At 45.0% G+C, this 15,418-nt stretch overlaps 1 protein-coding gene across 1 annotated transcript in view; it reads left to right on the top strand.

Moving 5' to 3' along the window:
- The window catches only part of CSNK1E (casein kinase 1 epsilon), a 44,350-nt gene that overhangs the window by 18,568 nt on the left and 10,364 nt on the right, over nucleotides 1-15,418 (top strand). The window contains exons 3-5 of the mRNA XM_063133525.1: nucleotides 1,405-1,515; nucleotides 1,659-1,807; nucleotides 2,962-3,190. Of these exons, the coding sequence (XP_062989595.1) occupies nucleotides 1,405-1,515; nucleotides 1,659-1,807; nucleotides 2,962-3,190 (489 nt within the window). The remainder of the gene's footprint in view (nucleotides 1-1,404; nucleotides 1,516-1,658; nucleotides 1,808-2,961; nucleotides 3,191-15,418) is intronic.

Raw genomic sequence — 15,418 nt, 5'->3', positions numbered from 1 at the left:
TGCATTTTGGCATCAAGTGCGCATGCCACAGGAAGCTGCAATTGATAGATGGTTTTCCTGTAATGACCATAGAATCATGGATTTGGAAGGCACCATAAGGGTCATCTAGTCCAACCCTCTGCAATGTGCAGGAAAAACCAATTAAACCACCCATGAGAGGTGGCTGTCCAGCCTCTTCTTAAAAACCACCAGAGACGGAGAACCCACTACCTCTGTAGGTAGAGTGTGCCTCTGTTGTGCAGACCTTACCATCAGGAAGATGGGTTTCTTTCAGACTTCTAAAATGTAGCGTGTGAAGTATAGATAGGCTACTTTACCCTGCAAGGTTGTTCACTTTTAATTTGACAGGGAATAAATTTAAGCTGAAGAGCATTGACTTGCCCAGTGCCAACCCAATGCATCCTTGGCTAAATGGGGATTCTAACCTAGCTGTTCTTGGTTCAAGTCTGTACGTTATCTGCTAGCCTCAACTTAGCGATTCATGCGCCGTTTTCCTAGTGAGTATTACAGACGAACCAGAAACTCCCCACCCACCCGCTATGTGTAACAGTGCCACTTGCGGCCTCTGATGCATCCTTTAGGAATGGCTTCTTTACATGGATGGTGCTCCACCACTTTAAATGTCTCCTATTGCAGTGGCATATTCATTGCAGTTGATGAACACATGCTCAAACCTTTGCTGCACCAAAGAGCTTCTGTGTTTTCAGTGCCATCTATGATTTAGGGCTGTGTGTATGGGGCTGGAAGAAGTAAAATTGCTGTTGGCTTTTATTGGGCAAATGCGTATTGCTGTGTGTTTAGACTTTCAAGGTAGGGAGAGATTTTATCAGGTGAGTATGCCATTTATCACCTGTGGCTTTGAGTGTGGTGTTTCCTACTATTTTCCTTAGCTATAAGTTCTTGTTCCCTCCCAGCTGTATTTATGTATTTATTTAACAAAAACATTTGTCATGAATTCTCTAGGTGGCTTTTCTTCTCTCTTTTCCCTAGTCCTCATATATATAATATATAAAAGGACTGGCACCTTTAACTTTCATTTAAAATAAATTCTGATTCACAATTCCCTGGCCAAGGGCAGAGAGTGGGAGTGAATCATGCATGCTTGTTGGAATAGTGGGATTTGTTCCCTGGCAGGTGCCTTTTCTTCACCATGTCACGCGAAATGAAGATCCAACACAGCGTAATGGTGAGAGTGTTGGAGCAGGGGGACCTGGGTTCAAAACCCTGCTGAGCCTTGGGAGTTTGCTCGGTGATCTTGAGCCAGTCACAAATTGCTCAGCCCAACTCACTTTGCAGGGCTTCTGGTGAGGACAAAATGGGGAAGTGGAAGAACTGTCACGAGCTCCTTGGCAGGAAAATGTTCCAAAGACGAATTTTATCTTTTTGCTCTCTGTTCTTGTGCAGGTGCCAATATTGCCACTGGGGAAGAGGTAGCCATTAAGTTGGAATGCGTGAAAACCAAGCACCCGCAGCTCCACATCGAAAGCAAATTTTACAAGATGATGCAAGGAGGGGGTAAGTTCATCGCATAAGAGGAGTTGCTACCAGGTAGCGTGGGGTTTTAAGCCTGATGCTCAATACCTGGCTCTGTGTCTCACAAGGTATGCATTTCTCTCTTTTCTCCACTCACCCACCCCCTCTTTGCTGGTCCTTTTTAGTGGGTATCCCTTCCATTAAGTGGTGTGGAGCAGAGGGTGACTATAATGTGATGGTGATGGAACTTCTGGGGCCCAGCCTGGAGGACCTCTTCAACTTCTGCTCCCGCAAGTTCAGCCTCAAGACTGTCCTGCTCCTGGCAGATCAGATGGTGAGTTCTCCTTTGGTTCTGGTCATCCGTTCCTTGTGCTCCCATGCGCCTTTATTCTGGGTTGTCCTTCGCCGCAGTAGTGTGAACTTTAATATCTCGAGGGTTTGGGGTATGTTTTGGGGGTGGGGTTGCATTTGTGTGAGGATGGAGAAAGCTTCTATATCTTCTTGATGTGCTTTCCCAGCTATTGCTGAACAAAATGCAGGAGTAATGCTGATGAGTGGGTAGGTGGGTGGGCTAATGGCCAATCTCTGAAGATGGTAAGGAGAGAGGGGGCTGGGAAGTGTTGCTGAAGTGGGTAGTTTGTAAAATACTCCCGTGTTGTGGAAATGCCTCTTTTCTACACACCTTTGGCAAGTGGTAGTAGCAAGTAGGGGTGTGCACGGACCCCCCGCTCCGCCCCACGGAGTCAGAGCTCCACAGTGGAGGGGAGTGGTGCCAGGTAAGGCCAGGAGAGGAGGGCGGGGGGGGGGGTTACCGGGCCCTGCCGCTGTCACTACCCGAGCTCGGTAAGGGACCAAGGGGGAGGGGGGCCTTACCTGCCTCCGTCCGCGGTCTGTCGGCTTCTTCAATTGAGCCCGCGGTTCAGCCAGGAAGTCTGGGCCGCAAGTCTGGGCTGCAAGGAGGCAGGTAAGGGAGGGGGGCGGTTACTGGGCCCTGCCGCTGTCGCCGCATGGGCGGCAGCGGCAGGGCCCGGTAAACCCCACTTACCTTTCCGGCGGCGCTCTGGATCGAGGCGAAGGATCCGCCTTCACCTCGATCCTCTTCGCCATGCTCCGCCGGCCCCCCAATCCTCTTCGCCTCCACCTTAAGGGGAGGCGAAGCACCCCGCTCCGCTTCTAATTCGCCGGTCCGATTAGAAGCAGAGCACATCCCTAGTAGCAAGGCAATCCTGTGTTCCAGGTAAACGGGTGCACACCCCACTTCAAAATCTTCTCCTTTAGCTGCAGGGGTCTTGTGGCCTTTCTCTTTGCTTCCTTCCTGCTGCAGTGCAGGAGGCTGGACACTCGAGGCCTCCTGATTTGTCTTTGAGGCTACGTCGCTAAGTTATATGGTTCTTCAGGTTAACCTTATCATGGGTGTACATCTTACCGTGTAGCTTATTATACAGTTAGTGGCTGTGTTTCACAGACTTATTCCTAACCCATTACCAGATCAGCCGTATTGAGTACATCCATTCCAAGAACTTCATCCACCGAGATGTGAAACCGGACAACTTCCTTATGGGACTCGGCAAGAAGGGCAACCTGGTGTACATCATTGACTTTGGCCTGGCCAAGAAGTACCGAGATGCCCGCACTCACCAACACATCCCCTACCGGGAAAACAAAAACCTGACCGGCACAGCGCGCTATGCCTCCATAAACACCCATCTTGGCATTGGTAAGCCTGTCCTATTCTCATCTTGCAGAGAATTGGTGTGCTGGTGTCCATTACATCAAAATCTATATCATAACTTGGAAATGTGGGTCCAAAATGTGTCCTTCCAGGTACCGTTTGAACACTAGCTGTGGATTAAATTTTGCTTTCTTAGCCTTCAGCTCTGCTCTTGTGAAGTTCGAATATGTGGTTTCGACAACGTTTGGATGTTGCAACTCCCCAACTTGTCTGTCTGTAAACGCTGTGTGGTTTTTGACAAAGGGGGAGCAAGCGCCCACTGGGGCTAGACAACCCAGGGACATGGTTGAATCATGGGATCCGACTCGGGGTTGTGTCTCCTGCAACACCCAGAATTCACGTTTCTAACATCAAGCCCAACAGCCCAGGTTGTTTAGCTCCTCCCATTTGAAGTAAGTGCCATTGTGGGCAGGAACCAGCAAGCTTGCTCACTCCTGCGTCATTCACAATAACCTATGGCTTTTTTAAAAATAAAACCTTGGTTATTATGACGCCTGAACTTGGCCTTCTCTGTCAAAACGCATGAGGTGTAATATTCATTTTATTTATTTAATCAGCGTATGAGTTACCCTATAACTGAAGCTCTCGGATAAAGGCCATCTTGTTTGCATCACATCAGGCCAGTGGGCTTCCCTTCTTCAGCTGGAGGCAGAACCCTTTGTGATGCTATGGGTTATGCTTGTGCTAGCAACCTAATAAGCCTACTGAGAAGAGGGCCTTTTCTGTTGTGACCCCCCCAGTTTTGGAATGATCTTCCCAGAAAAGCTCACCTTGCATCTATATTGTGCTCAATTCAGTGCCAGGTGAAGCCCTTATTTTCCCAGGCATTTTTGTCTTTCAGTTTTAATTTTTTTAAAAAACTGTTACTTTGCACTGATGCTACCTTTTTTGGGGTTATTTTGGTTTTTTATACCATAATTTTAAACTTTTACATTGTATTTTCTCATGTTGTATTTTATGTTTTTAATTGTCAGGAGCCACCCAGAGAGCTTTAGCTGTATAGAAATGTAATAAATAAATATGTAAATGAACCAGGACACCAACAAGAAAGAGAAGCTAGGTGAAATGGTGTTGCATGGGATAGTAGCCAATAGCCGGTCTGTGTTTGAAACTTCAAGTAGCATTAGCCATTCAGCTTTTTTGAGCTGCTAGAAAGGAGCTACGACTTCCTCTGTAATTGTACACACGGTGTGTGTGTGTGTGTGTGTGTGTATATATATATATATTTGTACGTGCGTGGGATTATACTACTAGTCCCTAATTAATGGAAGCATTGTATTGCAAGCTCTGTTCCTTTTCCTTTAGTCTTGAGATATTCGGCAGTAGAATGCATAATGCTTCTTCACACAATAGTCCAGGACTATCTTCCTTCCTTCAAGGGCCTCTTCAAGTCAGCTTTGCATGTAAGCAAGGGATGAAGTGCCCTATTGAAATCGTAAGGTAGAATGAATGAGATTCAAAAGCTCAAGTCTAGGGATGTTTGAGGATTTCAGTCAGGCTGCATTTCGAAGTGAACCCACCTAATTTGCACTTCCTGGCTTAATAGATGGAGTAGAATGCAGTTGTCTTTTGGTTCTTACACTTCTCTGAATTTTGCAATATAGTTCTCTGCTAAAAACGCATAAACAGATACATAGTTTGGGACAAGATGCGCATAACAGGTTACAGACTGCAGATTCGTGGTGGGCGTGTGGTGGAAGTGGCTTATGAATAAACGGACACAGATCAGGAATAGACTGATTTATCCATCCCTGCTCAAGTCTGATGCTTAAATAGGAAGCATTTTGTAAGAAAATACTTACTACGTGGAAGCATTCATAGAATACTTTGATATATCCCGGGATACATATCTAGATTAATTAATCCACAGAATAAAGCTTAATCATTAAATGTTTGTTTATTAAAGTATAAAATAAACCAATCTCATTTGCTAAGACTTCAGTCCAGCTTCGATGAGTTTTTGTGAAAAGAGTCTGACTGGGTTCACGTGCTAACCCAAGATGGGTTATTGTGTTGTCTGACTGCAGTGCGTTTTCCGCAGGATGGGTTAACGTTTTGTCTGAACGTAGTGCATTTTTCATAGGGTGGGTTATTGTGTTGTCTGAACACCACACATTTTTTGCAAGGTGGCTTGTTAATCATGCAGTGCAGTTTATTTTTCTCAAAGAAGCCACCTCGAGATCTATGGCTTGTTGGGTTTTTCAGGGTGGTTGACATATCATACTGCATGGCTAACAAGCAACCCTGTGGAAAACATGCTGTGTTCAGACAACACGATAACCCACAGTTCAACAACAACCCACGCTGGGTGGGGTAGCATGTTGTGTGAACCCAGCCCTCTTGTCAATCTTGCTTTTGAAACATTTGTCAAGTGTGCGCCTTAATTCCCAGAATATGTAGGAAGCAGTCCTCACTGTGATACTTGGTTACCAAACATGCAGGAGTCCTGCCTTGGAAGGGACTATAGGGACATGCCCTGACCTATGGATTGTTTATCAATATGCCTTCCTCAAGGTGACTTGTACAGTAGCACAGGTCTTCTTGTTTTTAAAGATGTAATTATATAGATCCAAAGGTGTGGCTGTAGCCTTTTTGCAATGATACACAATGGAGCACCCTGGGGAGACTGAACACTATGTTGGGCACTATGGAAAGGGGCACCTTTCCATAGTGCCCAACACGGGTAACAATCAGAAAACAAATAGAATAATACAGGTAAAGTCCAATTGGGACTCAGCAAATACTAAGAACAAAGTCTATCAAACAATTAAAGATTTTTAAATAGATCAGCTGTCGTGGTTTTAAAGGATTGATTTGTTCAAATTAACATATTGAAAGATCTCAAAGGAGCCACTTTGATGCTTTTTAAGGAAGACAACAGTTTCTCAAGTGTCAAATTAGAACAGCCTGTTGTTGTTTTTTAAAATATAAATAGGGAAGGAAAGCCATCTTGATGCTTCTCTCTTTCTCTTCCTCCTTTTTCCCCTCTCCCCCACCCTGCCCGCCAAAATCTAATTTGGCACAGAGAGAATGGGACCAATGCACTTGTGTCTTCATGCTGGTTTGCGTCTTCAAGAGTTCTGGAGGCCTTGCTAGCCACCCCAATTATTCAGGGGCAAATGTTACATACTTCTTTAAAATGCCCATGCTCTCTAAGCAGATCTTTTGCTACCAGCTTAATCACACTATCCAAAAGCCAGGCAGGCTACTTTGTGCTGTGCTGCTTGCCCCCATCTCAAAAAGGGAATTGTAGAATTAGGGCAAGTACAGAAAAGGGCCACTGAAATGACCAGGCAGTTGGAACACCTTCCCTATAAAGAAAGGATTAAGAGCTTTCCTCCCTTTAGTTTAGGAGGTAGAGATGACTAAGAAGACACAACAGAGGCTTATAAAGTCATGAATTGTGTGGAGAGAGCCAGATAGCAATTCTCTTTCAAACTTCAAGCTCTTCGGTGACAGGGGTTGGTAAAAGCCACCTAAGAGAAGAATCCAACAAGGTTAATTAATAGTTTGGATTGGTTGCTTAGATGGCTTTTTTAAACTGTTGGACAAATGTGCGAAGTCTTATAATGGCAACGGACCTCCATGTTCAGAGGTAGTATACCCATAATTATTATATATTTAGTTATTTGTTATATTTATATCCTGCCTTTCCTCCAAAGAGCCCAAGGTAGTGTACACAGTCCTGCTCTTTATTTTATCTCACATCAATCCTGTGAGGTAGGTTAGGCTGAGATTTGGTGACTGGCCCAAAGTCATCTACTGAGCTTTATGGCAGAGCGTGGACTAGAACTCGGGGTTCCCCAGGTCCAAAGGTCTATAGATCTGCGGACAAACAAGGTATAATGGTTAACATTATACGAGCTGACAAGGGTCATCCAGCTGGCCACTCTTGGAGACAAAGCTGGACTTATTGGATCTATGTTCTGTCCCAGCCAGGCAACTTCTGTGATCTTGTGGACATTACGGGCAATTCCCAAGCACTACCTCTTTGCCTGCTCTTAACTTTGCCACTGAAGGCAATAGGAATCAACTACAGGATCTAAAGCAATGGTACAGCATGCTCTCAGAGTCTCTTTACCATCCTAAGCTTCTGGACAGTTGATAGATGTTCTGGATGGTGCATGATTAGGGACACAATCTAATCGGGACGCCTGTCAGCCTCCAAACCCACAGGTTGCGAGGCATATTATGCAGAGCAGGAGGAGTGCAGAGGCGATCTTCACCTCCACCCTGCTCCTGGTCTACATTTTTGCTAGCTGAGCTTTTCACCCATCTATCTGCGGCTCTGCAGAGTGGCATGGAAGGAGGCTAGGGTGGTTGGAGGATTCTTCATAAGCCAGCTTCGAAAGTCCCCTCCCCACCCACAGAACTGCACTCTTTCCCTCCTCTCTGAGGTTGTTTTTGCAGCCTTGGAGAGGAAGCTGGCACAGTTCTCTCCATGCTGGCTGCAAGGGGATGGAGACAGGGAGCTTGGACGCCTGGGTCTGAAGTGGGAGCACTGTCTCCAGCCTCGGATCCAGGAATGCAAATTATCCAATGGCCTCCCAGACACTGTCCAGGGATCATAGGATTGCTCTCCCCATGATCAGTCTTAACCAGTCTTAGATACTATGAAATACTGGGCTGTTGGTATAGCCCGTTGTTAACTGCTGTTTTAGTTTCCTGTTGGCACTTCCCAAAAGCATCAAAGCTGAGCTTATCCCACATCCCTCAAGGTAGGATATGATCTGGCTTTGCCCCTGCTGGGAATTTGGACATGCAAATAATTTTTACAGCTGCATGGAAGCTTTTGGTCTACAGAATGTCTTCTCCCTACGTTGAAACTGATAAAGCAGGAACAGGGCTGCCAGGAGGATTGGAGAATCCCATTCAACCTAGCATTGTAACTGTTGCCTGCATCACACCTAGGTCAAATAGAGAAGCGTTTCATATCCTCTGACTTTGGAAGGTTGTGAAGAAATACACACACCCTCATGAGCCCCTGTTTTTAAGTAATTGCAGTTGCTGGAGCTGGCCTTCTTTGAATAACTATATTCTTGCTGCTGTTTGGCTGACCGAGTTACCAGCAGAGCAAAACTGACTTGATCCTGGACAGTTAGTCAGCTACCTGGAGTTTTCTCAGCAGTAGAAGTCTTAACTTTGCGGCTCCTCGTCAAAGTAGCAAGATGCTGCATCAGGTTTGGAAAGACTGTTCTCTCTAATGGCAGGCATTTTGGATTACTTTGTTGGAGCGTGTCAGCTGATCCGCCCCAACCCCCACAGGCTAAAGACTGCAGGAAAGTTGACCTCAGTTGTTCTTTCATGCTCTTTCATAGCTTATTTCCTGGCTTCCCAAACTTGATTGCATAATGTCTTTCTTAAACGTGTGTGTCTTTTTCTTTTTATAAAAGAGAAACTTTTGTTTGGGTCTTCTGACACATCTTTTTGCCTGTATTGCACAATGTGGCTTGGCTTCGTTGTTTTTAAATTTCCTACCTGCAGGGAACTGTTTCAGCATCGACTGCCTCCTGAGGGACCCCTGCATAAAGCTTACGTGGCTGTGTTATTGGGCCTAGCTGTTGCCTACACCAGCAGATGTTTTGGATGCAAACTCCAATCTGTCCCAGGCATTGCCCAGTGGTCAGAGATGATGGGAGCTGTAGTCCGCCCATTCTATGCAAACTGAGTGTGCAACATAGAATGTGCCCAGTGCTCTACTGAGGCTGTGTGTGATAGGAGGAAGATTAGTAATGGGGGAGAATCTACCCTTCAGTTTCAAGGAACCCTAATAAGCTTCTTGTGAAGCCTAGTGTTCTCATTATTATTATTATTATTATTATTATTATTATTATTATTTATTTATAGTTTGAAAATTACTGGCTTAGATGCTGATTGGCTAGCATTACTTGCTTAGATACTGATAGGCTAGCATTACTTGCTTAGATACTGATAGGCTAGCATTACCATCCCTGGACTCTAAAGGAAATCTTGGCCTTGGCTTTACATGTGAAACTCTTATCCGATGGAGACTCTCAAAATAGAGATTATAGGTAGTACATGATGTTTATAACTATGTCTTCAAAGTGTGTTTGTACATTGTCTTCCATGCCCTACATTGGTTGTCCTGTGCTTTCTTGTAAGAATTTATATGTGCTGCTTGAGGCCACTTCAGCTGTGAAAAAATCCTGCAGGGAATGCATTTTTATAGCATACAGTGGCTCAGCTTGGCTTGGGCATTAACCAAACCAAGGAGGCTTAATCTAAGGCTTGGTGCAATGTCTTGAATTGACAAGCCATGGTTTATGATCAGTTGGCAAACTAGAATGGGAAACCATGGTTTGAAGTGAATGTGCAGTCATGGTTTGTGCGAATTGTGGTTTGGCATGAATGATGTCCAAATTGACAAGCCATAGTTAAGGTTGCCGTTCTGCTTGCAGAGACCACTGTACCAAAAGACGCTGCGTACAGGGAAAAATGAAAGCAGATGTGCGGCTCTAAGCCGTGGTTTCCCTGTACATTTCATAGCTCAAGCCATGGTTTGGGTTCTAAGCTATAGTTAATGCAGTGCTTGGTTTGGCTGTTTAGAATGATATCTGGATTGATAAAATGTGTGGAGGTCTACACACACGTGTGTCTGCTTTCAGCAAGATAGAGAAGTTTGTGTACAATTTCCCTACATGATGCTTTTCATGTAGGCATTTTTTCACAGCTGAAAGGCTCCTTAGTCAGGGTTCTTTCAGCCACACTTAACTGCCATACTGGGTAAGTAGTAGCCATGCATAAATCAGTCCCAGCTGCTGTTTGCGTGAATGGATCTTTTGGACTTGGCAAATGAGCAGCTAAAGTGTTAGTTTGCATGTTGATTAGAGAGACATTAACTCTTAGCAGTCTGGTTTGTGTATTTTAATATTTAGACATTGCTCTTGAAAAGCAGATGGTATCAAATGCTACAAACTTGAATTTGCTCTAGATATTTCAGTCTTCATTATTAACCTGGTGGAAACTCTTTCTTTTTAATGAAAATCTCTTCTGACAAGACCAGATGCTGCTAATCACAAACTCACATTCTGTGATAGAAAAAGCCAAATCTAAATATGCAAATTTTTGAAATGTACTTTGATTTTTTTAAAAATGAAATACTTTCCACTTCTGTGCACTTTTCTATCTTTGGGTTGGCATTTTAGTTTAAAACACACGCAGACCCTTTCAGCTAGAATTTTTCACTTAAAAAAGAAGAAGAAAAGAAAACCAACAATGACCAGAATTCCTCATTGTATTGTAGAACAATCTTATATGCTGTCCTGTAGGCTTGCTTGACTTGTTGTCCCGTGATCTATTTTAGGATAGGCCTGCCAACTTTATAGCCCCTGGGCCAAATGCAACAGACCAGTCATACACTGCTGTCTGTCTCATGCTTGAGAGCCCCCAAGCTGACCCTGTATGTCAACTTGAACCCTGCACTATTGAAACCTTTTAAAGAAAGTTTGCTTGTAGCACTTGGTGTGGACAAGGCCTAAGTGGATAGTCCGACGTCTTGTAAGGAGTTGAGGCAGGGACTATAATTGGAACCCACAAAGCTCCTATTTGGACAGTTGACAACAATTTTGCAATTATTTACAGTCTGGAATTCTGGGTTTTAAAATACTACATTCTGCAGTTAGTGGGGTTGAAATAAACTCAAGCAAGTGTGGCCGGTTGGCTTCATTTTGCCGACCTAGCTTTCGCTCCGACTACATTACATTTTTGTTCCACAGTTGTTGCATTTGATTGTACGGAGGACGAAATGAACGGCATTCTTTTTGAACTTGCTTTGCTAGGGTATCCTAAACGGAGAGTAAAGCGCCTTCGTTTGAATGTGCAGTGCAAGTATTAGTGTCCAGAGGACATGCATGGTGTGTGTTCAATCAAAACCTGAGCAAAATAAAAGTGGGGAAAGAGGAGGGGGAGCAGACCGCAAGAGCTGGAGGGGCCCTTTCAGCTGGACCTTGCTGAATTCGTTGCAGGGAGGACCAATTGGGAAAGGCAAGCCTTGATTCATGCATTCCATTCAATTTTCACATGCTCAAAAGATGACTTCCAGCATATCCTGCTCCCTTTTAGAGCTTAAGATATCTGAAATGGACACCAGAGGTGCCCAGGAGAGGGCCTGTAGCAGACTCTGTCTGAATAGCTGGAGGAGACGGGGCATAAATATACTAGTGATTTCTCTTTGCACGCTTGCAAGTGACTCGCCTCCATTCCCCGCCCGCCCACCCCCGGCCTCAAGCTGAATGGAAGCGCACTGCAGGGTCCCAGAGCCTTCCTGCCTTCTAGCACCTGCTGTAGGTTAAGCATTATCTCCATGAACCTGGTGTGTGCATGGCGAATGAGAGCGAAATGCGAGGGGAAAGAGAAACCTAAGCAACAGCAATGTCGGCTTCACCAGGAATGGGTTCAGGCCCTTGGGGTGGCAGTCGTGCAGGTGTTGTGGGTGGTCTCCAATATAGACAAGGTTTTCTGTGTCTGGATCTGCATGAACGGCTGCTAGGCTTGATGGCTATATCCTACCTCCAGTATCAAAGATAATCTGCCTGTGTACGCTGTTTGCTGTTGCACTCATGTCCTGCTTGTGGGTTCGCCATGGGCAGCTAGTTGGCCACTGAGAATGCTGGGCTAGATGGACCCTTGGTCTGATCCAGCATGGCTCTTCTGATGTTCTTACATCAGGAATCAAAACTGGACCGGACTGATTTTTACCATTCAGCAACCGGGGCTTTGAATAAATGGTACCTTGTAATGCCGGGGATCTTAGTGGCCAATTCAGTAGCATCTCTGACCTCATTTGAAAAATGGAAACGAATGTCCCATCCAAGGGACGGAATCTTTTTTAACTTTCTCTCAGAAAAAACCTTCTTGTGTATCTCCCTTCTTATGTACCTCCTACCTTGAATTTCACTGCCTCTGGCCCAATGCTGCTGCTGTAACCCAAGCCCCCTTTATGCATTATTCACATGGAGGAGGCATCGCCCGTTTGCTGGGGAGCAGGGCCGCACTCCTGGCATGCTGCTTGCCGTAGCACCCTCTCCACTGAAGGACATTGACATTGCGTCCATGTTCCAATCATGTAAACCCCTACTGATGAGCAAGCCGTTCATGCGTGCGCTTCTTCATGGCAGATGACCACATGAGTGCATAGGTGCTTGGAGGCGGAGGGCAGCCATGTGCCTGGGGGCGGGGGCAGAAGTGAGTAACGTACGAAGGGGGCTCAGGGTCCGAACCTGCCAATGGCAGGTTAATGTTTGAAGGGGCTCGGAGCAAGCTGCTGGCTGCAAGTGCCTCATTTGCTGGAATTATTGTGATTATTATTTATTACATTTCTATACTGCCCCATAGCTGAAGCTCTCGAGTCGGAATGATAGAAAGTGGGTAGGAAAGGCAAGGACATAAAGGTGGAATAACACAGGGCTGCAGCAGATCCATCTCTTAAAGCACAAGTCACTGGTAAACAGCTCTGGAGGGGGGTGGGATCCAAAACCCCTTCCACCTACTCTTCACACCTCTCCACTTCTCTCCCAGCTTGGCTCCAAGGCTGGAAATCAGCCCAAAGAAAATGTCCTGGGGGTGGGGATAAAGGCAGTGGGTGGGGCACCCGTTCAACACCCCTTGCTGACTGCTGGTTTTGGGGCTGTACATCGTCCCCCTCCCTTACAGCCAATTTGCTGGTGATCCATGTTGGCGGACAACTTCCCTGCTTGTGTTGTTCTGCCCTAATATTTCTTCGGCTCGTTGCTCAGGAAGGGCCAGTCAAGGAGAGCTGCCAACTAACTCAGCCTCTTAGGCGGTGGCAGTGTGAGAAGATGGCAGTGGTGGGGAAGACTCTGGCTAAGCCTGAAGTTGGGGCAGCCCAGACGTTTGTTCCTATTGATGATACAAAATGGCTTCCAATGTTGAAGGAAGCAATGAAAAGTGAATGCCCGAGTGGCTTGCACATCTGCTTCTGGCGAAGTCCTGTCATGGGTGAAGCCACCCACGGAGTCAGTCTGTGGCTGGGTCTATGAGAAGACGCGCACCAATCTTTCCAGAGTGATATTGATATTCCTCATTTTTTAAGGCAAGAAGTCTGTACTTCGGTCAGAGAGGAGTCAGACAACTGTTGAATGTGTTGGTTAAACTGAAGTAACTGTGAATGAGTCGGGCTGCGACAAATTTATTAGTTTCTTTCCTTTGGTCTTTGCTACAGTAGGTGGCCAAACGCATGGTGGGGCGTGTTTAAAATGCAGGTCTGCCTAAAAAGCCAGAGGAAGGTGCAGGTGAGGAGGGGCTGAGCATCTTCCCTCACCCACAGCTAGGGATTGGGAAGAAATTAATTCAGTTCCCCCTTTAATGCAGACCTTTTTAATTCACATTTTGTTAACCAATCTACAAACCAAAATACAGCTATACTTTGGTATTCGAACTTCCCTGAATTGTGTGTTGTGCTTCTCTGATCGAAAGAAATGGATACAAAAATGCATATTAGTGAAAATAATGGACGAAGCTATATTTATATTAGGGAAAACGGCATGCAAAAATGTGTACTTTAGGAGAAATGTACACCAAAAATGTGTATACATTTTGTGTGTGTCCTCTTTAGAGAAATCACACAGTGGTGTGGAAGTGGGATTAAACAAATTTAAGACTGGGGTAAAATGGGTAATTTAAATTTGTTGGTCTCTTTCTCCCTCCCTGAAGTCTGTGCCACTTTTCACTCACCTGGGCTCTGGAGCTGGAAATAGCAGAGAACTGTGCCATTTCAGACTGGGGACGAGGTGAATGGTGGGCACAGAGACTGTTCCTGCTAAAATTGCCACTCAGCCCTATGCTTTTCTATATGACTTGGGGCAGAACTGCATTTATAGACACAGGTCTATCCCCCTCGCACCAAATTCTGGCCGGCTTGGCATTGCATTTCTTTTGTTAATTTTCTATCCCGCTGTCCTACCAAATGGTATTCAAGGCGGCTAGCAGCAATAAAATATGAAGTAAAACGCCAAACACTGCTTCCCCTCTGGAATTTGTGTGGCCTGTGAAAAAGCAGTGAACTGTGTTTCTTAACTTCCCCTGTTTCCTTCTTTTTCTCTTGTCAGTAAATTTTTAGTCATATTATTATACCTCTAGGATATTGGGCCATGATAGATTTGCTGGGCGATTTGTTTATAGCCACCTCCCCCAATTTGGTGCCCACAACTCCCAGCATTCCTGACCATCGGCCATGCTGGCTGGGGATGATGGGAGTTAATATCCAACACATCTGGAGGGCACCAGGCTGGGTGAGCCTGCAGTAGACCGTATGCGTGGGAGACTGTGAAATCATTAAAAACTTGCTTGGCCCATTGTTGCTACTTGGCCACTGCATGGGTGGCAGCCATAAAATTGGATCAAGATACATGGTAACCTGCCTTGAACTCTCATAAGCTGGATTGCTTATTAGGGAGCCCTGGAGAAGCTTTGTACAATAGGCAAGCCATGTGTTAAAATGTCTTGAGTGCCATTTTTTTGTACAAAGGCAGGTTATAAATCAAATCAATCAATAAAATACAGTATTCCTCTTTTTACACTGACAGTGTTGTGAAGCTTGTTCAAAATGTGTACTAAAAGCCTGCTGGGAAAGGTTTTGTTTTTAAAAAATTATAATTTATCTGTGCTCTTCTAAAATTAAGAATTATTCTGCTATTGTGTCATAAGCTAGGGAAAGGAGACATTGATCACTGAGACTTTGGGGTAACAACAAACACAAAAAAGCAGAAGCCTAGACTCATGCAGCCGTGGGGACCAAACTATATTTTAAATTCAACATGTGGTTTAGCACTGTACGTTTAAAACATTTATTTTAAATAGCAAACACAGAAAAGAGGGAGTAATCCCTTTACCATGACACTACAGTCCTGGTGAAAATTGCTCCCCTGAACCTACTATTTGCATCAGGAGGGAAGTTGGCTTGCAAATAGTGTCTGCTATTTAAAACAGAAAAGAAAATGTGGGGCCAAATTCACACATTTTTAATGTACTATGCCACTTGGTCTTCCTGCTCATGTTAAACGAGGGGTGCAACCTTCAAGCAGATAACCCTATAAGAAAGGCAGCATGTACTCTGGCTTTTTGTATAGAACTTTAAAGCAAAAAATTGAATTCTAAAAAGAATCCAGATCGTGTTTGTCTTGCATCCCTAACTTGGCACTGAAGCTCTGAACACAGGAAATCCTGTTCATCTCT

The sequence above is a fragment of the Elgaria multicarinata genome, chromosome 9 (assembly GCF_023053635.1).
Source record: "Elgaria multicarinata webbii isolate HBS135686 ecotype San Diego chromosome 9, rElgMul1.1.pri, whole genome shotgun sequence".
Taxonomy (NCBI): domain Eukaryota; kingdom Metazoa; phylum Chordata; class Lepidosauria; order Squamata; family Anguidae; genus Elgaria; species Elgaria multicarinata.
The sequence above is the reverse complement of the archived record's forward strand: the minus strand, read 5'-3'. Positions and strand labels throughout refer to the sequence as shown.